General features: G+C 34.4%; 1 protein-coding gene across 2 annotated transcripts in view; it reads right to left on the bottom strand.

Annotated features, from left to right (window-relative positions):
* Positions 1 to 25,841, bottom strand: part of LOC126976125 (probable 2-oxoglutarate dehydrogenase E1 component DHKTD1 homolog, mitochondrial) — a 40,096-nt gene extending 14,255 nt beyond the window's left edge. Inside the window, exons 1-12 of one of the 2 annotated variants that reach the window (XM_050824324.1) lie at positions 25,629 to 25,841; positions 22,723 to 22,849; positions 22,004 to 22,169; positions 20,523 to 20,739; positions 17,447 to 17,608; positions 16,114 to 16,187; positions 13,425 to 13,538; positions 12,302 to 12,415; positions 11,214 to 11,321; positions 9,421 to 9,578; positions 8,421 to 8,556; positions 4,848 to 4,979 (exon numbers count right to left, since the gene is read on the bottom strand). In XM_050824324.1, coding sequence (XP_050680281.1) covers positions 4,848 to 4,979; positions 8,421 to 8,556; positions 9,421 to 9,578; positions 11,214 to 11,321; positions 12,302 to 12,415; positions 13,425 to 13,538; positions 16,114 to 16,187; positions 17,447 to 17,608; positions 20,523 to 20,739; positions 22,004 to 22,169; positions 22,723 to 22,849; positions 25,629 to 25,743 — 1,623 coding nt within the window. In that variant the 5' untranslated portion in view covers positions 25,744 to 25,841. Of the gene's footprint in view, positions 1 to 4,847; positions 4,980 to 8,420; positions 8,557 to 9,420; positions 9,579 to 11,213; positions 11,322 to 12,301; positions 12,416 to 13,424; positions 13,539 to 16,113; positions 16,188 to 17,446; positions 17,609 to 20,522; positions 20,740 to 22,003; positions 22,170 to 22,722; positions 22,853 to 25,628 lie in introns of both variants that reach the window. The other variant, XM_050824323.1, reaches the window with a different exon arrangement.

The following is a 25,841-nucleotide window of genomic DNA, read 5'->3' on the forward strand; positions in this document are numbered from 1 at the left end:
TATACACATACAATTTAATAGTATCGGATTATGTGGGATACGATACTAATATTTATTTATTTAAGCAAATTTTACAGCATTTCTATTCTACACATTAATACTATAAACTATATACATGTATTGCCTTTAACAAACTTTGGCAAGTTTTAATTATGATGTTATAATTAAGGAATCACGGGGCGGTTAAAATTTAAGTGGTGTTGGTTTAAGAAAAATTACAGAGTTAAAGGACAGATCAGGTCTGTCGTACATCGATGGTAAAGAGCTCATGCTTACTACCTGGGTTTCTCACCCCCGCATGTGTCTTAACTAAACATTTGTTGTTTTAGGAATTTTTCTTATTTCCTTTATTTACAACCTTTTCGAATAAATACTTACTGCTAACAACAAAGATGTATTCAAATACTAAAATAGAAAAAACTTAAACCTAAAAATGACTATTCCACATGTGTTTGACTGAAAAGCTATTTTATTTTTGAAAATTGTATCGTAAATAAATAATAAGATTTTTTCTGTAAAATGGAACTTCTTTTTTGCAACATACAATTACAATCTGTGAATGAAGCTAATATGGGGTTAAAACAGATTTTAGTAGAAGTAATGCATCGACTTTCTCGAGACGCAGTAGAAACTGAAAAATGCCATCCTCGCTTATTTTTACCTTTATGAATAAGATGCTCACTGGTGAATATAGGTCTCCCGGAAAGAACACTACAACGACCGGCCTAGCGCTGCTCATTCTCTGTTAAGTTGACAATTTCTCCAAAAACATGAACGAATCGAACGTATATTTTAAATGAGGATTAATTACGCGATTCGATAAAGAATTTAATTTTAATTTTGAGGATTATTTTGTTGCCTTACAAAAGACATCAACTGATGGAAAAAATGACAACATTTATAATCTATTCTTTTCGTTTGAGTCGTCAATTCTTCATCACACATATCATCAAAAAGTTTCTTGCACCTCGAAGTACACTAAAAATAAAAATAATTTTAACAAGAAAACAACTGACTTCAAAAAAACTTTTCCAATAGCTGCAAAAAAATAATTGCAATTATTATTATTTTTGGCGTCGGTGTATGCCATGGTAGGTTTCCAACTGTTTACATAGTTATAGGTGAGATGTGCTTGTATCGCACGCGTTTTTTGCACGTCTGTAAATTAAATTTTGTTTCTGATCAGCCTTGGTCAAAATCAACAATTATTATCCTATTAAATTTTCGTGGGGGTTCTGGTGCTACTATGTTTTTAATTTCATGTGAGCGTTTTACTCACAATTGTATTTTGTGAATTTGAGAATTTTTCAAGCAATAGAAGTTGAAATAATGGCTTGAAGTGAAATAGTTGAGAAAATTTCATTCAAGCCAAAATCATAGATTTATCAATTAATATCGATCTTACGAAATCTTATGAGAATATTCGCTAAAAATTGCGTTTTATATCGAAGTCTGTTCGTATTTCGATTGTAATTGAAATACTAGCGTTGATATCATGTTTCTGAGACACGTAGGATAAGTTACGTGGTTGTTATACGAGTATGTATTTTATCGAACAAAACGGGAACTTGATTTACATTTTAGCAAACTTATGCCAACGTAATCTGCAAGATAACGTAATATTTCGAGCAAGCTCATCATGTATTCGAAGCAATTTTAGTGTAAAGCTCTTGACAGTAAGTTTAAATTGGGTTTTGAATTCTTCATCAACTCATAGTATACTCTTGTTGATCATTTTGTGGGAATTTGTATCGCAAAATCAGTAACGCTCCTGTGATTCCTCTGGTGTTGCAAGGGAATGTGGGCGGCCGTGATCACTTAACACCAGGTGACCCGTACGCTCGTTTGTCAACCTTTTCCATTAAATAAAAGCTACAAAATTATTACAAAGGCAACCGCCTATACAACGTTACGTAACATGACCGTGCTAGGATCGTGTAAGGAAGTAGGTTATTTGTATAGAAAAATATGAAATTATAGCCCTTTCGGTTCCGTCACTGAACAACACCGTTGCGGTAAAGCGCGGATTTATCATAAGTTATCGTGTTTTGCTGGTCATTCACCTTAATGGGTATTTAAAATACGTCTGTGGCGTAAAAGCCAGAGAACCTTTGACACGGTGCTCCCGGTCCGTGCGTTGTAGCTGACTTACCAATGTGTTTTCGGTTTTCCGATTTATATGTCGGTTTATTCGACGCTTTTTTTAAAATGAAAACAAGAGACGAGCAGAACGTTGAGTTGTCCATTACAATGCAGTGCCATTCAGGATTCGTAAAAAACCGAAAAATTCGGCACTACAATTGCGCTCATCACATTGAGACGTCAAATGTTAAGTCTCATTTGCCCAGCAATTTCATTAGCTACGGCGCCCTTCAGACAGAAACACAGTAATGCTTACACATTACTGTACTCTTGTGGTACCCATAATCTAGCCGGCATCCTATGCAAAGGAGCCTCCCACTGGTGATAACTTCGGTAACGCTCTTGTGTTACAATTTTAGGCCAAGTGTCTCGATACCAAACAGCAAAAAGATGGAAGTCTCAATGAGACCGACATATTTGCGACGTTTGCTATCTTCGGTAGTCGAAGCACCTATACTGATATAACTTAGAATTGCGAAGGAGCCAGAGTGTAGACGCAAGTCGCCTCCCACACCTTTTCCCGTGCTCAGGTCACCAATCCACAAGGACGCTTGCCATCGCATATGCCCTGCGGACGACTTCATTAATGCTGACATGACAACTGATACGGCTGGCCGATTTTAGGCAGGATAGACCGTGACGCACAAGAGCATGTACTTGCACGTACAAAAGAGGAAACACAAAAAATAGGATTTAACAACTACAAAAATAATAAGATTTGGAATACTTACAGCTTGTATATACCCGCTACGTATTTAGATTAATGTTATACGATACATTTTTACTAAACTTATTGTACCTGGGCTTTTCTTATACTATGTAGTAGTATACCAAAAAAAATATTTAGAAAACAAAGAATACTGCAATACACATACTCTGCTGTTTTCGGACAAGGTAGGTGTGGTATGTATTACAGTATATAAATTCTACTTATAATAATTATTATTAAATAAACTTTCGAAAGAATTTTTGTCTTCTTTTGTTTTTAATAAAAATATTATAAAAGGTGTAATCGCAGTGCTCAATTTATATACTTCGGTGTAAACTCGTCCATGAGAGAATGAATGAGTTTATTTTTTATTGTAAAGGGAATAAACTGAACGGTGAAATTGAAGGTATTTGAGCGAAGCGACTATCATTACGGGAGGTATTCAATCGAATTAACAAGAAATAAGGCAAATTGACTGGAAGTAAGTATTTCGAGACGTAATTTGTTTATATAATACCGTTTAAGAGTCATAAAATGTATATTTGAATGGATATTTGAATTTTTGATCTACCAAAGATCAACATTTATGTGGAACATTGTATTGAAGAAGCTATTATATCAAAAGTATTAATCAAGGAATTATGGTTTCGGTTTTTTCATAATTATGTTTAGACCTGTTCATAAGCTTATTATACTACCGTTATAGACGAAGCCTGTGTGAGACTGAGTTAACTATCCTTACACGAAAACATAAGTGTGAGAAAGAGACGGAATAGATGGACCGTGAAACCATTTTTAAATTGAACAATTTAGTGTCCATTAGTCTCCTGTCAAAATGGATCGCATTTAATTTAAGTGTTTTTATCGTAATTATACAGGGTTTTTACGGTTATTAAATTAAAAAATAATGGTGTCGTATTCTGTACTAGGCTGTGTTGTACATTACAGCATCAATCATATTAAAGAAATATTTCACAGGTAAATACTGATTCTGCAAAATTACTTTTGTGATATTTATTTTCGTAGAGTATATTCAGTAAAATATTTGGAATTACATTTTAAATACAAACTAAACACTATTTCTAAAGACTATATGAATTAAAAAAAATATGTGTTACTCGTAGATAATAAAATATTGTATAAGTGAATATGACGCCGTTTATCATCAATATTTGTCATAAGAACTGACCAAAGCAAAATACTTCACACTTCAATGACTAACTAACACATCTGTAAAACTAGCACACAACATGAGCATTTTAAATTTAGTCTCGCCGTAATGAGGAGAGTCTTTGACTTTACCTAACTTTGACTAACTTTTACATTATTTTCAGATTTAAGATATTGATTTATTACTTTATTCTTTGGGGAATCAGATAAAATAATCTGTTGCGAAATATTAGCTGATTCACACTTATTGTATTACTAGCTGACCCGGCAAACGTTATTTTGCCATATATAAATTGTATTGATCTTTTGCTTGCTAGTTGATAAGAGATGGCGCTAGTTGTATTCATTAGCAACAATCTCACTTCTTTTATATTTTGTATATTTCACACTATAGTTTTATAAATTATAGCCTATTTGTTATTATGGTGTGTAAGCTATATTATTGTAAAGTTTCATCAAAATCTATTCAGTAGATTTTGCGTTAAAGAAGTTCAAACATACATCCAGACATACAAACTTTCACATTTATAATATTAGTAGGATTATTATAAACATTATAATGTCCTTATATGATAATATTCTTTTAATTGTATAATGTTGGTTTTTTTAGGTATGGCTTTACGTTGGTCAACTTGAATGGACCAGTTATTGATTTTTGTTAGTTTATTATATTGATTATAAAACGTAACCACTGGAATATTTGCATGTCTGTCAAGACGAAACATGTGCCTAGACTTAAATTTGTAACAACTTTAGCTGGAAATGTTTCTTGCAAAGAAAGATCTCTGACTTTGACTTTCTGATAATAAAACAAGAAATAACTTACAAATTGTTCGGGTGTGGAGACTGATGCAATACCGACAGACTTCAGGATGTCAGCGCGAACGCCGGTGTCCCATATCTCCACAGCTTTTGGTGCAGGGGACATCTTTGACCATTGCTCCTGATAATACGACACCTGCGCAAAATAATGAGTGATGAATGAAAAAAAAAATGAATGTGAATGAAAGTGTTTGTGTATGTGTATGTGCATGTGTGGGTGTGTCTGTGCATGTGTGCGTATGTGTGGCGTATTTCATTGATACTTTTCGTAACACTACATAAATATGAATGAAGAAATTGAGAGAGTTATTGAATCTCCGTGTTTGGATGTTCATAATGTTTAATATATCTACATCACAGTAGAAGTTGAAAGTTGGTATGGTAGTTTGCAAAATTGTTTCCGCAATATTTAGAAGGAATAAAATAAATGTCTTTCTAAATGATATCACAGATTGGGAATGGAACGGCCGCTAGGCTTTTTAAATTATAAATTGGATTGTACGATGTTATATTGTAACGAAAATAAAAAAGAAGAGGCCCGCTAAATTTCTTGCGACCTTTCTTCTCGGGTCTGAGGCATTAATTTCCGAATGGATGGTATTTTTTTCATTCAAAAAGTGATTTGAATTTGAATGAAATAGAAACAAAAATACCCCGTTATTACTCAACTGCAGATTACCTGAGCGATGAGACAGCCAGGAACTAGATTAATATTATCTTTATCAATTATATGTGTATACTAGATACTGCCTGTGACGTCGTCCGCGTGGATGCTTTAAGACATAGTAAGTACAAAAAACAGACAGACAGACAGTTCTATTAAATTTATTTTTGTGCCCAAACCCAAGACATAACAACACCTAACTAACATCTTATTTGTCAAAGTGATGAACGCAATTCCGGTGCCACTTATTTTGGTCTTCCAAGAATCCTGACCGGCACTGCATTGTAATGGCAGGGATCCGCCCTGCCATTCTCTTCCTCTTAATATCTTTTCGCGTCAACAAAATCATACAACGATAAATCAGTGGAAAACAAAAACAAAGCAAAGTAAATGAACGATGTAAATGCGTCTTTATTCAAAAGGTTATAAAACACGATGAACATGAATCAACAGCGTTTATTTTTATGAACGTAAGCTGTACATATTATATGGCTTGGCCGGATGAAACAGCACAAAAGTTACAATACAGTTTATATATTTTTACTTTCAGACTAAGATGGCCGATCATGGAGCTCATTTTATGGTACGTCGGCTTAGCGACAATATTGTATCATCGTCACCATAATAACAGCCGGAAGACGTCCACTGCTGGACAATGGCCTTCACAAAAGGGGGCGGGGGTTGCCATAAACACCACGTTTGGCAGGTGAATCGGCGATCGCAGCAGCAGTAGATGTTGATGCCATCCGAGCCCTCTCGGAAGGATGCTACTGCCCATCCTCTTCTTTGTACCCCATTGTTGCAAATTACGACACTCACGGGAGGAGTGGGGTGGTGCTATTCTGGTGCGACACCACATGCACATAATGTGTTACCGGTTAAAAAATTCGCCAATAAATTGTTGCAAAATTTAATGGAATTAAAAAAATTGTGTGTATGTCATCGCAAAAGATTTTGGGAACGAAGCAATAGTCACCAACTATATTTAATCGCAATAGTACTATCAAAGAGGTCCTCTGATTTTCATTCGCCCGTTCTTTTCACGTCTAAGGCATATCGAATGGGTGATCTGACTTTCAGTAAATGATTTAATTAATTTGAAGAAAACCACATATTTTGCAAAACGTGTATGTCGAGTTTGCGAACAGTTTGTTGCCTTGTGGGAATTTAGTCGTAACTAGCGACTGTTTTTCACTTCGCACAGATTTCCTTTACGTGAATTTCATTCAGGTTTTTTTTCTAAAAGGCGGATAATCATTGTAAGTAAGCCTTACAACCAACGACTCGAACCCGCGCCTCTCGGATTCTTTCCGAGCACTCTTACCAACTGTACTCCTCCGAAACGGCTTGACCGATTCTGATGAAATTTTGTGAGCATATTGAGTAGATCTGAGAATCGGCCAACATCTATTTTTCATCCCCGTAAATGTTAAGGGTGGTCCACACGATTTTTTTTTTAATTTGTTTGGTTATGAGTCAGCATCAAAAAATACTTACAAATTCAAATTTTTTACTTTTGTATCGCGATTTTAATATCGGCAATACAACGTTTGCTGGGTCAGCTAGTTCAATATATAATTTGTCCCAAAATTAATGGACGGTACGGGACTCGAATTAGATGTTGGAAAATGTATGAGTTAGTTATCCTTCATAGAAAGGAGCGAGAGCGCTGTTAGATAAGCATCATTCCTTACCGTTCGGACTCGGCAAGAATAGTAAAGTAAAAGTAACAAGAGTGAGGTCATTATTTTAGCTATCTTAGTGATACTAGCTCTATGTTTCTTAGATAAGCCGTTTTGTTACTATAAAGGATGATGTGGTGTTAATCAAACTTGTAATATTATCTAGAAGCGCGTTAATATTTTTATTGGTTTTCGAAACAGTTTCTATTTATTTGATTGGACTGGCTAAGCGAAAGAGTAGGGAATTTTAACTATATTTAATATTGACTTGCAAGGTCATAATATCTTAAATTTTTTTATAATACCACCTCATCCTATAATCTTAAATCAAACGGCTAAATTGATTATGAATAATTTCTGTGTGTTTGTGTGGGTTGCAGTAAAGTTTAGGTTGACAACTGGTACCGGTAGATGACGCTGCAATCGAGTTTTACAATCATTATGTTTCAAATGAAATATTTTATTATTTTTAGATTTTTCAACACCATATAGAAATATCTAAAAAGAATAAAATTTTCAACACCATAAAGAGAGCTGTTCGTGCTATATATCAGCTTGGTTATAGACAGTCTCTCAAAGAAAAATTTAAAGAAATAAATATTATGACTGTTTATTGTTAGTACATTTATGAAAATTTAATAGATGTTCACAAAAATCGTCACCTTTTTGCTCTTAATAGTGATTTTCATTATTATAACACTAGAAATAAGGGATTGCTTGTAACTCATTCTAGTAGGCTTCATAAGATACATAATAGCCTTAAGGGTAAATGTATACACTTCTACAATAAAGTCCCAGCCACTGTTCAGGCATTATCTATAAATAAATTTAAATGTTTTATAAAAAAATTGCTCTGTCGTAAATCCTATTACTCCACTGCTGAATATCTAAATGATCGGACAGCCTGGGACTAGATTGTGATTATTTTATAGCGACTGTACAATATTGTATATTTTTATTGAAAAGAGCGCAAAAAAAAGAATGCTGGGAGAGTTTCTTGCGCCGCTTCTTCTCTCTCAGAGCGCCATTTGTTTCCGAAGCGGTAGTAGTATCTAGTAGTATAAGAAATGACATCAAAAAGAATTCTAAAGGAATCAATTTTGAGAAAATAAATGCCTTTTATGCCTTTTTATAACATTAAACAATGGTGTGTCCATCATCTCATCAGTTCTTTTTATTTGATCAGGGCGTCTTTCAAGTCCACTTGTTTTATTTTAAAATTGTTACTTACTTCAGGTATATAGTTGTTCGCCATTTCATATTGCGACTGCAAATACTTGGTGTAACTATCGCCAATGTTGCTGACGTCATTCTCTGCAACCAGGCCCTCATTCAACAATTTTTCAGCGTATAAGTCGGGAATTGTCCTAAAAATTAAATTTATGATTCACTATTTAATTTATTATAAATATATGTGCATATAAATCACTACGCGAATAAGCATAAGACTTGTGCTCACGTGGCCCATAACATCCATAGCATAAAAATGTACTTACACTTACAGAATTTAGTTAAGAAAATCATGACTTGAGATGACCAACTTGACTTAACACTGTCTAACATAGTTTAAAATTATGATTTGAAAACATTAACAATTGTTGAAAGATAAATAATCTTAAATCCAATGAATTGAAAGTGTTTTAAAATGTATTCTATTCTATTTAATAGTCTTTATAGATTGCTTTGTATGTACAAAACTTGAATATAGAGGATTTAAAATTTTAAAGATTTTCAAATATTACTGCATATTTGCAGTAATTCATGCAAACGCTCGTACGTGATTATAGCGTTTTAACGCATCTTTCTTAAAAAAATATTACTAACAGGTGTCTTGTGCATTATATCTAGGTTTCTATCGAAGCAGATACTACAAATTTCAAGAAAAGAATTCTATATTACACTCCAAATATCTGCTTTTTTGCACAAATTTTACCTGAATTTAATAATGTGCTCATAAATTGTATAAGTCAATAAAACATTGCAATAGAAACTTCGCGCATGTAATGGATATTCTGTATCATAAACATTTATTTCACAAATTTGTAAGGATTACTCAAAAAGACTGTTTGTTTGTTTCTCCTTCGATGTTATCGCTTTCTAATGCTTGTCATCAACAGGACTCATGATAGACAGGACTGGGAAGAGCACTCTTTATGTAGGCCATTAATTTCAGTGCATATCTGTCTACTATATTCAATATTATTGTACTTTTTTGAGTATGTATAACTTACTTTCTGTTATATATGACTCTATATATAAGTGGGTTTGTGAAGGTCGGCTCGTCCAACTCGTTGTGTCCCCATTTTCTGTAGCAGTTGTAGTCAATGAAGACGTCTTTACGGAACTTTCGCTGGTAGTCAAATGCTATTTTCGTTGCTTTTGACACGAGCTGGAAATAAAAATTAATTTTACAATGCAATTGGGTGTTAGTTATCAAAATATTTTACACAAAACTTTAATTTCAATATTAAAAGGTCCCACAAATTGTAATACTACAGGCTGGGAGTATGCGCAGAATACAGGTGTTTATTGTGATTTGTCTAAAGCATTCGAATGCTTTGTGAGGATAGTGAAGGAGTGAGAATGAGCTATTCGCCACTTCGTATTATTAAAGCTCAGCTTTTACGAAGTGATGCCGGTTATCGTGACGTTTTTTCAACAATGAGATATTCATCAGACTACTTAAAACTTTAAAAGTAATGATGGATAGCCTGTAGCCTTCCTTCAAGATAAAAAGAAATCATAGCTGGTGAACCATCTGAAAATATACTGAATCTGTTAATGACTTATATATATGATAAAGTACTTACATACTAAGTATAGATAGTATACATATAATAGCATAACACATTAATTGAAAACACCATAATCCATATATTTTTTTTTGTTATCTATGTAATAACTGTATTAATAAGAATTTCTTTGAATTGATTTCTCAATTGCTTAATTTTGACTTTAAAATTAGGGAGACCGATGGTTTGCGCTTAATATTTTTTTTTTAAGGAAAGTATCCTATTATGGATTATTTTTTTGTTGGATTGTAAGCAGAACTAATTCTAATGAAATTTTACTCTGAATTATACGAAATCGTAACGAGTATAGCACAGCTTCTAGTAGCTGCTAATACTGTGTCGATACATGTCGGTATCACCTCACATATTGTTTTATTGAGGGTACATCTAATTTTAAAACAACAGTGAAGTAAATATTATTTTGTGCGATGTATACCACTTTTATTAGAAACTATGCTAATAATGTAGTGTGTTTGATTATTAATTGGTAGACATACAATATACGATATTAATTATTATTAGTTATATTTCAATAGATAAACGGATACATTTGAACTTGGTTAATATAAATCTGGGTAATAATTTAGATACCTTCCGTTAAAGCAAACAATAACATATTTCTTTAGAAAAAATATCTATCTATATTCCATAACTTTAATAAAATATACAATAATATACCTTCACTAGTATGTACAAAGTATATAGATGGATATCTGGTGGTATAATTACCTACCTACTTATATTTACTCATAACTACTTATATCATTAAATTATATTTTACATTCTTACATGGAATACTATATTAAAGTATACTAGTAGGTGTCCGTTGCATTCGCAACTAAAGGTTTTATCTTAATAAAATGTTTAATTGCCATTAAGTTGGCATAGCGACATCCCATTCTACACGGAAGAACACCAAGAAAGGGAAGATATTAGTAGGATTATTTAGTTATTTTTCCCTCTCAAAATTATTAAACTACTACTCATATTGTGCATTATAATAGTCAGACATCTTGAATCTGCTTGAACTATGCAATAACCAATCGATACAAGGGGAGTACTAATTCCCTAAACGCAAGGAAATTTAGTTAGGAGTTAGAGTTCAGCCATGTTCTAGTAGATTGTTGTCATAACGTAGACTACATACCTACTTTCCAGCAATATAGCTATTTTGTATAATACGTTTTCTTTTGAGACAAAATAAAATATTTGTATTTGTATAGCTAACTAACCTCAGGATAATCACCGTTAACATGTATGACAGGAGCAGAGATCGCTTTAGCCAAGTCTGTGACGTATCTGCAGGATCGACCACGGTTCGCTGGCAGCGTGAAACCTAACTGTAAAGAATAGAAATATATGCTTTAATAAATACATGAAAACAAATAAGTATTTTTTCAATGATAGCATTGTTAATAAACTTAAACATATAAAGTTTTGAAGACATAAATGATGGGCGATTTTACAAAAGGAAGGTTTTTCGAGATTTTTGCTACTTCGTCTTCTAAGCTCTAAATTTTCAAAGTGGATGTAGATGGTAAAAGGCCGTTCCCAATATACTATCTACAGGTAAAGATAAATTACTACCTTCTACTGTCACTAATTATCTGTCAATAATATGAAAAAACTCGAAAAGTCATACTTATCGCCTTATATTGGGACGCGTGAATTGCAATTTCCATACAAACTTCTATCGTTGGTAAGCTATACGTCCTCCCATTGACATACAGCGTGTACGGATAGAGGAGTTACAGTCGAAAGTTTATTGGGACAGAAAGGTCAACGATAGTTACGATTTTATCTCAGGTGGGCCACAACCCGAGATAGAGAATAGTTACATAATTTATAAGTCTAAGTAGAGCCTCTTGCTGCTAGACAACCGATGACACAGGTCAGGTTTATTACTTGAGTGAGCGTGACAAGCTACATATTATACTCGAGATTTATATGTAACTTTTTGTTAGTGTGCGTGCAGTGCTCCAAAAATTTTTTCGACGAAATCTATGTTCGATTACTGTCCATCTATACGTTTAAATAATCTAAGTTCTATAATTGTAAATTTTGCAATTACTTTCAATATTTTGTATCTTATATTTTAAGGAATTAAATATAACAATTTAATATATACGTATGGACGATGCGGGATATAAACCGCTTTTTGCCGCTAATCTATACGTCAAAGGTCCGTCTATAAATCATTATAATATCATCGTTGTTGCCATCAGGTTACTTTCTTGGTTTATTAGCTTATTTATGTACCTATTCCTGAAACTTAATCCAAATATCTAGTAAAACTAATAAGTTTTAACAACCAACTAACCTGGTTATTAACAATGACATGAACAGTTCCTCCGATGCTAAAATGTGGCACCTGTGACATCATTAGTGTTTCCTGGTTTATACCTTGCCCTGCGAACGCTGCATCGCCGTGTACCTGCAAAAGTATACAGACGTTTAGTTAAAAGAGATTTGACAATAATTTGCCACTGCGGTATAAAACACTCGTCTACTCAAGCGATTGCTGTGCTCCATCTAAAAACGTGACAGAAGTATGAATATCTCTCTCTTTCCGAGGACCTCTTATAAGACTAAAATCTCCTTCATGGTAATTTGAACGCCTTGCATTTAAAGGCGATCATTAAGGGTTGATCTAATGTGAAAGCAAAATTCAGTGAGAAGTGTAGCCTTAGAGAGTCAGTCTCAGCGTTTAAGGTAATAGTGTGCTCTCCACCTGAAGGTTGTTTCGGGAAAACTAAAGCCGACAAGTTGACAAATTGAGTATGGATATGAAAATGTGCTCTTGCAATTAGTGCGATGCAGCTGAAATTTCGTACTTTGACGCATACGTCAAATTTAAAATAGACCATAGTCTAATGATTAAATTGGGCTGCTGGTAACCTGAATAATTGCTTCGAACAGAATACATCTACATATTTTTTTATAAATAATATGTTGCCATCTGTCTAGGACGACATTTATCAATAGGTCATGAATTTATATCAGGTTTGTGGGATATTTGTCCATTGACAAGTCCGCTTCATTATAATCGGTCTACAGTAGAAGATCCTGTGGGTTTTTTATTTTTAACCTAGTTATGGTGACACTCAGGAGGTGCCTTGCAAGTACATTTAGATGGTGCGAAATTCTTGTATTATTTTTGTCCGTTTCATTTTGTCCGTTTTCTCTCGTTTACCTGTTAAGGTGATGGGACATGGAATAGTAAATCTATGGTTTCAAAGAACAGTTGTACTGTAGGAAAGAGATTTTCCTATCCACGACGTCGTACTTACCGCAACATCGGATATTCTATCTCAGGGTGGCCGGCGTAAAGCGATGTGATCGAAGTCAACAAACACATGGACTCATAATACCGCTTAGCATTAGAAAGCCTAATATGAAACCTGAATTAGGTAAGCAAGTTTGGAGAAATGTTTCAAGCACACCTGAATATTCATAACTTTGTCGCCAAGATTCGAAGAATGTTCTTTGGAGTAGTCACCTTCTTTTATAAACAGCTGCTGGGATCTTGCTTTTCCCATCGACACTGGATTTGCAGCCTGAAAAGATAGATTTTATAATACACTAAAAGTTTTGCGTAACTTAAAAAAACAACATGTTATAATCAAAATATTATGTTTATTCCTATTCAAAATACTCTACTTTAAATTTTAAACAATTTTTCATGCGATCGAACCATTTTTTTAAACAGGAGGACCAACGATATGAAGGCAAATTTTTATGTGCAGATCGAACGCTGTCACTGCCTGTGAAAGTACAGAAATCACAGGATGCTAGGTCGGGGTAATGTGCAAGATGGGTGACGAGTTGTACTTTTTCGAAAGCTAAACATTACTTAGTTTTGTTGGCCGTGTGTGAAGAAGCGTTGTCATGATGTAGGAGAACGCGCCTTTTTGGTCGTCTTTCGTGAACTTTTTTTAACATCCTGGGTAAATAAATGATAGAATACCACTCGACATTAACACTCTTTTGATCTTCAAGTGGAATTGTGGGAACCCAGAGAGCTGAGAAAAAAAATGCGATCTTTTTTTTATCAACGTTTCTCGCCTGCCTCACTGTCTCCTGTTCTCATTTTCAACCACGCATTTACATGATTGCTATTTTTTTGGGTTCAAAACAATAAATCCACGTTTCATCTTCTGTGACCATGTCATAAACAGCATAATAATGTCCGTGGTCGTACTTCATAAGCATCTGTGAGCACCATTCCACGCGAGCCCTCTTCTGCTCCGCTGTTAGTTCATGATGGATCCAACGATAACCAAGTTTCCGAACTTTTCAATTCATCGTGTAAAATTTTCTGAATTTGGCTCATACCAATCCCCAATAGTCCTCTAATTGTCTCATAGGTAATCCGCGGGTTTTCTTCAAATAGCCGCTTAACAGTAGCCACATTACTCATTACATTCTCACGGTGCTGAAACAAGGTGCTTCTCTCCCAAAAGCATTTTGAAGACGAGCGGCACAGTCTTGCGGAGAGAGAAGTTTTAAAATCATAAAAAATAATCGCTCTAAAATTTTTTCGTCTTAATTCCATTTTCGTTGCGTACACAAAGTTCTACATTTTGATGTGTAATAAAAACAATTGACCAATGATTTCCCGCCAATTGTTTTTTTTAATTACTAAGAAGGTTGCAACGTATCAAAAAATATGACATTCGAAATTCGAATATGTATGTGAAAAATTTATAGTATTTATTAATTATTTTTAGTACTAGCTTTTACCCGCGACTTCGTGCGTTTGCAATAGTTACTTTGGGTAGTATTTTTTATTTTTTAATATACTCACTTTGCAAATAATACACTAAAAACTGCTGTGGTTAATACATTTCTGTAAGCTACCAACTATAGAATTTTCATCACCCTTTTTTTCACTCACACAGGTCTAAATTTAAAAATGCTAGAACAAATATTTAAAAGTTTCATAGGTGCATCGATAGTGACGAACTTTCATACAAATTTCCACCCCCTATTTCGACCCCACCAAGCCTTTTATTCGCGATAATAACCTATGTCCTTTCCCAAGCTTGTCTATCTCTGTAATAAATTTTATCAAAATCGGTTCAGTCACAAACAAACTTACGTTCACATTAATTATAATATTAGTAGGTATTATTATATTTGCTAGTTAAGTAAATAAAGATTGTAACTGGATTTATGAACACACTTCGTTGTGTGAAATGACCATTTAAAGAAGAGTTATTCATAAAGTAGAAATCAGGTCAATTCTCGAGAATGTTGTATGTGTTTATAAATTTTTAAAGGACTTTCATTTCGTTCTCTATCCTGTTTATAGTCACGGCACATATCTGCTGGACACTTTGATTTTATTGTATATATATCTCTGTACCTATCTGTTTTTGTGTATTTTATATTATTTATTATGTCTTCATAATAAATAATATAAAATACACAAAAATGTAATTATACTATTACACTTTTACGGAATGTGACCTGTCTTCCGGTACGTGGTCGCCATTCGAGGACTTTGCTGCCCCAACGGCTCTGTCCGTCGAGTTATGTGCCCTGCACGCAGTGTGCACTTAGGTTTCGCAATCATTTGGGCTATCTCGGTGGTTTTAATTCTAGTACGGATCTCATTTCTGATTCGACCTCGCAAGAAACCTCCGATATAGCCCTCTCCATTGCTCTCTGAGCGATTATGAGCTTTCTCATCAGGCACATAGTTAGTGAAAACGTATGTGTGCCGTCAGTCATCACTGGCAACACACGTAGTAGTTTATTTTCATGTAAATATTTAGTAGTAATATTTATAAATATACCAGCTGAACCGACAGACTTTGTTCTGTACAGAATAACCAAAATACTGTTTTGTATGAATATTTTTCAATAATATTTCATAACTTGAAGAATTATTACGTAAAATATGCTCCCTGTCGTTATATATGTCACACATTTATATAAAATATGTCCATACATAAGAAATAAAAATAATTATGGGTCCCAAATCGAAATAAAAACCACCCTATCTCTCAAGTTGGACTAAACTGCACTCTATGAAGTAATCCCCATTAAAATCCGATCATTAGTTTAGGAGTTCACTGGAAACAAACATTAGAACACTGGATTTATAAATACTAAGATTTTACTCACTTCCAAATGTGAAGGATTATTGACCAGAGAGATTCTTAACTTCTTGCCGTCTGCTGTGATGTTGGCGGAAGCACCTGTACATAAAACATTTTTAAAAATTTATAATTTTAAATAACTAATTTTATACTAGTTTTGTAGAAAAAAAAAATATAATCAGATCAGATAACATATACCTACATAATAAAACACGAGTTACATCAATTAAAATTGAAAATGAAATGTGAAACTTAAGCCACAGTTATCTTCGCGAAGAATCGGAATGAGCATTTTTATAGATTCCGAGTAAAACTTTCCTTAAAAATTTAGTAATAAGAGTAAAAATCCGCTAAAGCATTCTGGACTTTTTGAAGACAAAACCTTTTACGTACGTCACACAATAGATAGACATAAAATAATCTAGTGTAAAGACAGACAAACCGTGCAATAGAGAAGAACATTTCTAACGGAGATACAGCAAGACAGAAAAAGTAAGATAATCGGTTGTGACTGTAACCGATTTTAATTGACCAGTTGTAAAGAGTCAGCCACGCATGGAATTAGTATTTTGAATACTAGCTAACCACTAGCTAACGCACACATTGACAAATCCAAATCTGTACGTCGTCTACACAATAGATAGTTCGAGATCGATTCGAATAATTATGTTTGGTTCTTGTCTGTTCGGCGCAAGCCACCAAAAATGTAATGTATTTTATTAATTAGGCTAACCAATTTTGTTTCAGATAGTTCTTGTCTCCATATCAAAACCTCTTTAGGAACTGATGTAGCTATCATAACAATTCCCAAGTGCTGTTGGAATATAACATATTGTTATCGTCTCTACATATGAAGGCATAAAAGGCATAAAAGGCATTTATTTTCTCAAAATTGATTCCTTTAGAATTCTTTTTGATGTCATTTCTTATACTACTAGATACTACTACCGCTTCGGAAACAAATGGCGCTCTGAGAGAGAAGAAGCGGCGCAAGAAACTCTCCCAGCATTCTTTTTTTTTGCGCTCTTTTCAATAAAAATATACAATATTGTACAGTTGCTATAAAATAATCACAATCTAGTCCCAGGCTGTCCGATCATTTAGATATTCAGCAGTGGAGTAATAGGATTTACGACAGAGCTATTTTTTTATAAAACATTTAAATTTATTTATAGACAATGCCTGAACAGTGGCTGGGACTTTATTGTAGAAGTGTATACATTTACCCTTAAAGCTATTATGTATCTTATGTTAAATATATATATTTCTTTTCTATTCTATCAGACTAAAAGATCGTTATTTTTGGAAGAGCATATGCACAAAAGGTTGAATATGATAAGCGTGTTTAATAAACTTACTGAAGTGAGTGGTAGTATCACAAGCCGCGCCTGCCTCCGGTGGGTATTCACAGTTGCCGTTAAACTTGTGGAATATCTTCATCGGAGGACACTGCAGCATGCTTGACAGTAGGTCGAGCTTCGCTCTGTGAGCCATTGCCAAAGTGATGTATTCGACACCATCTGGAATTACGAATATTTTGTTAGAGAATTTAGATTTAATGGTTTCTTTTTAATCGCGCCAATAAAAATTGTAGTCATACAATTCGAGCTGTCTGCGTGCATCGCAGAGCAGCTCGAATTGTCGGGGACTCAGTGCTCTGTGAACGGCTGGATCACTTGGCGTTGCGTAGAGACGTCGCTTCATTGTGTGTCTTCAACCGCATTTATCACGGGGAGTGTTTCGAAGAGCTGTTTAACCTGATTCCTGCTGCCGAATTCCACCTTCGCACGACACGCCACAAGTTAGGATATCATCCCCACCATCTGGATGTGTGGCCGTCCTCCGCAGTGCGGTTTTCAAGGCGCTTTCTTCCACGTGCTACAAAGCTGTGGAATGAGCTTCCTTGTGCGGTGTTTCCGGGACGATACGACGTGGGTACCTTCAAAAAAAGCGCCTGATGTGTTACATCTTTACAAGCCTTTCGACTTTATCAATTGTCACCAGATGAATGACATTTTAGTGGGTAGTGTATATATCATCATATGGGTAGAGTATTTCACCATATGGGTAGAGTATATTACCATAATATGGGTAGAGTAGTTAAGAAGTTGTTGGATTCTTGAAAACTCATAATTCTGGCGTTCATAATTGTGGCCTGCAACTATAATTCTCTCCTTAGGGGTTTATATGATACTGATACGACTTGAAATACTACTTTTTAGAGTAAGGCCTTTTCGGCATTGGCGCTTTGGGTAGAAAACAATCGTATTGGTACATCATTCATAGAACTAAACTATATAAAACTTAAGTTAAGTTAAATAAATTTTAAATTTTTAGTTTAGTTATTCATTCATATTTACAAAGAATTAATATTAACTAACTTTCTATAGACACTTTTCGAAATATACCTACTTACTAAAACAACTATCCTTACTTCCCTACAAATACGATAAAATTTTACTGTAAGTTTGTTTGTACAGTAGTGTCAAACCTATTTTGATGAAATTTGGTACAGCGATTGGCTAGACCCTGGGAAAGGGCATAGGCTACATTTTATCCAGGAAAAATCCATGGGTTTCGTGGGATTTGTGAAAAATTTAATCGTCGATGAGCTATAGCTATACCAATAGTAGGTTTAGTTTGCAATAGCAATCTTCCTCGAAATAAGATTCATACAATATGTTGCGAATGGGAGCGAAAACAGGAACCGGAACTGGAATAAGACATGAGATAATCTTCAATTCCAAACTTGCTTATTATTTTTAAAATCCTTTATCTACGTAGACGCGGGCTTCAACTAGTAATAATATATACTAAGTAGGCAAGGAGACCTGTTAGCGGCAGTGGCCCGAAACCCGACAGTCCAAACACTTAATCAAAAAGCTAGCTTGCGAGGAAAGCAAAATATTATATTACCATTAATATCCTTGGCAAACTAGCCGTGTTATGTCAGACGCGAATAATTTATGAGCTTTGAACGCTTGTTTAGCATATTTTGGTCTTTCTAGGACCAGAATAATAATTTACTAGAGTAAGTAAATGCTTCTAAGCGAGTGGTTTCTGTTGCTCATATTTAAATAAATACAGAATGTATCTGAAGAGTTTTAGAGCAATAAAGAAAACCGTATACGTTTTTTGTTACAAATGTGGCTAAAATGGTACAAAATATATGAATAATCGGCGATTTCTTTCGATATGTTTTAAACAAATTAAGCTTATATAATACTTCGGTGCTTCACAGACGAAACTACTTTGTCCTTATGGCAGCAAAAGGAATCTCACATGTATCCGTATAGGTAGATATCTAGAATTTAATCAAACGTTTCAGTTTTTTGTTTTTTTTTTTTATGAAAATAAGGGACGAGGGAGGGAGGGCCCCCCAAGTGATGGTGTAGTTTTGATTTGAGTGGTATATAGTTTTGATTTTTGATTGAAACGCCCTAACCATTATAACGCAGTGCTGCTCAGGATTCTTGAAAAATCCAATAATTCTGCGTGACACTACAATTGCGCTCGTCACCTTGAGACACAAGATGTTAAGTCTCATTTGCCCAGTAATTTCACTAGCTACGGTGCCCTTCAGACCGAAACACAGTGATGCTTACACATTACTGCTTCAAGGAAGAAAAAGGCGGTTTTGTGGAACCCATCATCTAGCCGGCATCCTGTGCCAAGGAGCCTCCCACTGGTAAAGTTCCTGCACTCGTTGACAAAAACAGATTCAAATTGCCAGAAATAGAACCGTCGTAGTTTAATGTTGCTAGTTTCTCACTCTTTCACTTCCTACCCGTATATCATAGCGTCAGTATTGCTCCACTAAGCTTCTACTCCACCCATAAAGATGCACTTTTTTATATGAGGGGGGGGGGGGCAAACAGGCAAGAGCCTCACGTGATGGGGGTGGTGAGGCAACCGCCTAATGACATTCGCAATACCAGGGGTCAAGAAATGCATTTCCGGCCTTTATGGTGGAAGTATCTTACCTTAAAGGTCCCTGAGTCGTATCGGTTCGGGTAAACAGCTGCCGGTAATTGATTCAGCAGAGGCTGTGCAAGGCAATAAATGTTTTGCAAAACGTACGGTTGTGGAATGCCAGACCTCAACGTGATGCGGATCTTTGCACGTAATGTCCGGTGGTTCAATTCGGCCGCTGGGATCAACCCGAACAGCTCTTCTCAGCACTCTCTGTGATTAATGCGGTAGAAGATGCAGAGAGATACATCTCTACGCAACGGCAAAGAATCAAGCCGACAGGAGATGACTTGATCATCGATGATTCGACCTACTCCGCGTTGTATGCGGTCAAATGGAAGAAGCCGGTACTGGGGTGTGCCCGCCCAGAGGTGAGAGCAGTACTCCATGTGACACTGAATTTGCGATGGTTATTTAGAACTGCGGCAACTATAAACAAAAATTTTTTTTTGGTACACTTACCACCACATGCAAGTTTTATCAACGTAGAAAAGAATGTGAGTACTGACTCAGCTCCTTCAGCGCCGTACCTCTTCATAAATGGATACTTTAACAATAGGAATTTGTCCCACGCCTGGGTTTCCAGCAACTCTTTCAAAATCTCTAGTCTTCTTGCAGTGTCTATGGTGTCTGGGACACTCTCTACTCTTTGAGCAAACCATTCTCTTTCTGCCTCCGTCTGAAAATATAGAAAAAATAGAGTCAGCATGTATATGACTTGATGGTATTTATCACATCCAATGATATTTTAAAGTCACCGCCTATAGATTTAGTTTTACATCAAAACTGAAACTCGTTGCTTTCAGAACTTTTTTTTTAAGTCAATAAGTGATAAGACGAGTAGGACGATCAGCTGATGATGCCCATTATAATGCATTGCCGCTCAAGATTATTGAAAAATCCAAAAATTCTGTGAGACACTACAATAATTGCGCTCGACCCCTTGAGACATAAGATGTTAAGTCTCGTTTGCCCAGTAATTTCACTAGCTACGGCGCCCTTCTGATCGAAACACAGTAATGTTTATAAATTACTGCTTCACGGCAGAAATAGGCGCCGTTGTGGTACTCATAATCTAGCCGGCATCTTGTGCAAAGTAGCCTCTATTTCAATTCAAATTTAAAAATCTATCTTTCAAAATATCACGAATAGAATTATTTTTAATATCCAATTTGTAATGTTTATCACAATAATATTTATGTAACTTTTTTTATATTAAATTTTTATCAGCGGAACTATTCGACAATGACGACTCCTATAGCCAGCTCTTTTTTTAATAGCTTTTTCTATTCTGTGATTTATAACTATATTAGCTGAGAGACACTTATTAAAATTTAGACGTACAGTTTCCTAGATTTTTAAAAACTACATCATTAATTATTTTATATAACACAAATTCTTAAATTTAGACATAAGTTTTGAAGAGTTAAATACTATCTACATTAATAAACTACAGTATCATAATTTTTTCCTAATCTTCTTTATAGTATTATTTAAAGCAAACAATCTAATATATAAAATTCTCGTGTCATGGTGTTAAACATTGAACTCCTCCGAAACGGCTTGACCGATTCTCATTAAATTTTGAGTGCATATTGGGTAGGTCTGAGTCTGAGTCTGGTGCATATCGGACAACATCTATTTTTCATCCCCCTAAATGTTAAGGGTGGTCCACACATATTTTTTTTAATTTTTTTTAATATTTTTCTACATTTATTTTACATTTTTTTTTTAATTAATTTGATTATGAGTCAGCATTAAAAATACATACAACTTCATATTTTCACCCATATACGATCAACAGTTACTTTTGTATTAATATAAGTTTTGAAGAGTGACATATCTACATTATGGAGCCACAGTTTCCTACATTTTTAAAATAACATCATTACATTGTCTAAGTTTATAATTACGATTTGTAAACTTAGTTGAATGTTACTTACTTCTAAATAAGAAAATTCATAAGAGATAGGGCCACAGTATATCTTTTCTAGTTCTTCAACGAAATCCTCTACATCTTTCTTTCCGGTATAGCCGTACAGCAAACCTAAGTCCACATGATCTTTTGGTGCGAGTCCATATCTTGTTATGTTCAGTTCTTTGATGTTTCTGGACATTTATGTATAGAACGTTATTGTTAGTATAAAATATTATTCACAATCTTTTTTGAAGAAAAAATTAACAGGTAAGAGAATTTTTTGTTGTTCAGAATATTATATCAAGACATCAACGGTTTTATTATTCAAAATAATTTAAACATGGCTTAGACACGTGTTTTGTTAAACAGTGTCTTACAATTTTTAAATATATATATATATCTGTAAGTATAGTATATATATATAATATAAGTAAAGTATATAAATATACTTTTAATGGATTGTAACTGTGTTTTACATTAGACTTTTGCGTAAAAGTTAAATTTTTATTTTACAATTACACGCAATTACAATCCTTTAAAAGTTTTATTTAAATTTTAATTAACTCGCGTTAATCAGATAAAATACTAAGTGTCTAACAATTTAAGCGACGTATAAATATTGGTGCTTAACAACAGAAAGACACGGATTTTTAATAGAGCTTTTTTAAAACAAGTGTTCAACACGTGTTTAACGATTTTGTAATAACAACGTTACAATTAAAAGTATATTTAGCATAGGCATACCTGTCTGGCTTCTTATACTCGACGTTGTCAATAGTAGCTTTGAGATGTCCGTAAGTCCGGTAGGCATTGACTAGCTGTTGCGCCCGACAGTTCTCGTGACGCTTCCCAATAATATCTTCTGGTATATCTGCTGTAAGATATTTTAAATTTATACCACAACATATTAAAGTAGTCTAGATAGAGCATTTTGCTGCTCGACAAACAATGAAAACAGGCCAGGTTTATTACTTTAGTGTACGTGACAAGCTACGTCTTACACTCGCGAATTGTATGTTACTGTACGTGCATTGCTTAAAATAGAGGTTAACTGTGAACCTCAATTTTTTTCGACGATATACAGCTGTCACAGTGTATCTAGGTATAAATGATATAAGATTTTGAATGTATACGTTAGAACAAGCATGAAGCTACCTTCGGAATATTTTTTATTTATCCTCTATTTGAAGTAATAAACAAAATTGATTAGTACTTTTCATTCGCACTGTTATCGAAAACATTAGAGAAGTTACATTGTGTCATTATCATTTTATCGATTAACAATGGAAAACACGTAATAAATACATTTTTAAGGTCACCTGGTGTTAAGTGATCACCGCCGCCCACATTCTCTTACAATACCAGAGGAATCACAGGAGCAGCGTTGCCGGCCTTTAAGGAAGGTGTACGCACTTTTTTTAGAGGTACCCATGTTGTATCGTCCCAAAAACACCGCACAAGGAAGTTCATTCCACAGCTTTGTACGTGGAAGAAAGCTCCTTGAAAACCGCACTATGGGGGGTATTAGGGTAAATTTTGACACAGACATTCATATTCTTAACATGAAGCTATCGATTAAAAGATTGAAGTTTATTTTGGACCGATATAAATAATAATTCACGTATTTCTATGTTCACAATACGTCTATCAAATTAATACAGATTAAGTTATTTTTATTAAATGACTACTATACTATTTTCAAAAATATAAAGAAACTTAGTATCCCTTAGCACGAATTTGGATGTAAAATTTATTTCATATTAGTATAAAATATTTTCACAATCTTTTTTTAAAGCAAGAAGCAACAAGTCAATTTTCTCGATTGTAAGTACATACTTCTTTTATTTTCCACATTCTATCCCGTAATTTGAACTTTTTAATGTGTTTGGTGTAATAAAACAACCTCAAAAAATACCTTAGCTGACGTCAATGACACAAAAATTATCATATGTATGATATAAATATCGTATATACCTAGTCTTTTTTAAAATACGCTACGTGGTTCTTGGTGATATCTTCATCTCCTGAGATAAAATCTTTTGCTTTCGGACAGGATTTCTCTGAATTCTTTCCCTTACCTTTTTCGTACAAACACTACGTGGACGGCCAGAACAGCCCGGTACACAAACATTTTATTAATACCACGCGTATGCAAACTTGTAAAAATTGCATTTGGCTCCATACCTACTTTGTGTAGTGCAATCACAGCGATTCGGTTCTCTTTATCAACTCACTCCATTTTAATATCGCAAAATATTGTAAAATGTATTGGCGCCAAAATGAGAAAATTGAATGAACCAAAGAGAATATAAACACGAACGTCGTAATGAACAATTATATAAAAATGACAGATTCCAAATTCAAATGTAATATTTTGTCTATTTTTAAGTGTTACAGTATTTATGGCCTGACTAAGCATATCGTATACAATACGATCGCCAAAATTGACCCAATGATCACAATTAATTGTTTTAGACTTTTGACCTACTTGCTTATTAACTGTAGGAAAATGACATTAAGGTGGGTCACGATTAAATTTTGTCGATAGTACGTACTCATGCATGCACGTAAAATTTTTATAGTTCTTTGGCATAGCAAATCAAAATAAGTCCAATTAAGTGCAAAGAGAATTAAACCATTACCATTGAAACTATTTTGAATACAAGCTTCGCTAGTACTCTGATGTGACTTTTGTTACCATAGTTACCTGCTGTTATGTATTGACGATATATATATTGAGTCACTTGATAAATAAATATTAATCCCCTTATTCATAATGGTCCGCTAACTTTAAACAGTCACTTAGGAGTGTTTTTTCTCATTCTGACTTAGGTCAATAGAAGAAGACAAAGTGAGAATTAGCAATGCTTTAAGTTAGCAGACTATTATGAATAAGGGGGTATGAATATAGCAAACGCTTCACACTGCCCTAGAAGGGATTTGCTGAGTAGCTCTATTGTGTTGCGCGTGTGTTTTAAAAATCCTCTCACTTATTTCTTTTCTAAGCGCATCATAACTTTAATTTTAGATAATTTATACGTTTATAATATAAATAGCGGCGAACTGTTAACCTCTATTATCAACAACACACTAAAACAAAGTGATTATCAAATCGCGAGTATAAGACCTGGCTGTCACGCACAGTAAAGTAATAAAACTGGCCTGTTGCTATGCGTTGCCTTACAGCAAGAGACTCAATAATCTAGAATTATAAATGATCTTAGACTTATAGAATAAATGTTGTCAAAGTATTAAAAATATGGTGATCAGAGTACAGTAATATTAAAAATTTATCAAACCGGTTCTAACGAAGGGCTTACATTATAAAAAAGATTACTCAAAACATTACTCAAAAATATAATTCAGCTCAGGAGCAAATATCAGAACATATTAAGCAGGCCGATTGCTTTATTTAACTAGGCAATGAAAACATGGAACACTTTGAATCTTTTATGATGTTCCGAGTACCGGCATTTATATTAAGAAAATTATTTGTTCAAGACCCCCTTATAGAACTCAAAAGAATGACATGCATGCGTTGTGTATGTCGACTTTAATGAGTTTGTTTAAAGTAGCTTCAAACGGACAGCTGACCGTGTCGAACTTCGCCCAGCAATAACACGTATGACGTCACACAGTATACTTCATACCGATGTCATTCACAGCTCGCGGTCGATGCCCGAACACTCCCACACCTGAATGATACTGGACACAACGTAATTCTTTCACCTTAACCCATCTCGTGCCTTTTAAAACACCGAACATTTTCAACCACTTCCTCAAATAGAATCCTCAACTGTAGTAACAGTATTCTAAATTTAAATTAACCAATCAAGGTTATGCGCGGGAGTGCTCCTCGCGGA

This window comes from Leptidea sinapis, chromosome 39 (assembly GCF_905404315.1).
Source record: "Leptidea sinapis chromosome 39, ilLepSina1.1, whole genome shotgun sequence".
Taxonomy (NCBI): Eukaryota; Metazoa; Arthropoda; class Insecta; order Lepidoptera; family Pieridae; genus Leptidea; species Leptidea sinapis.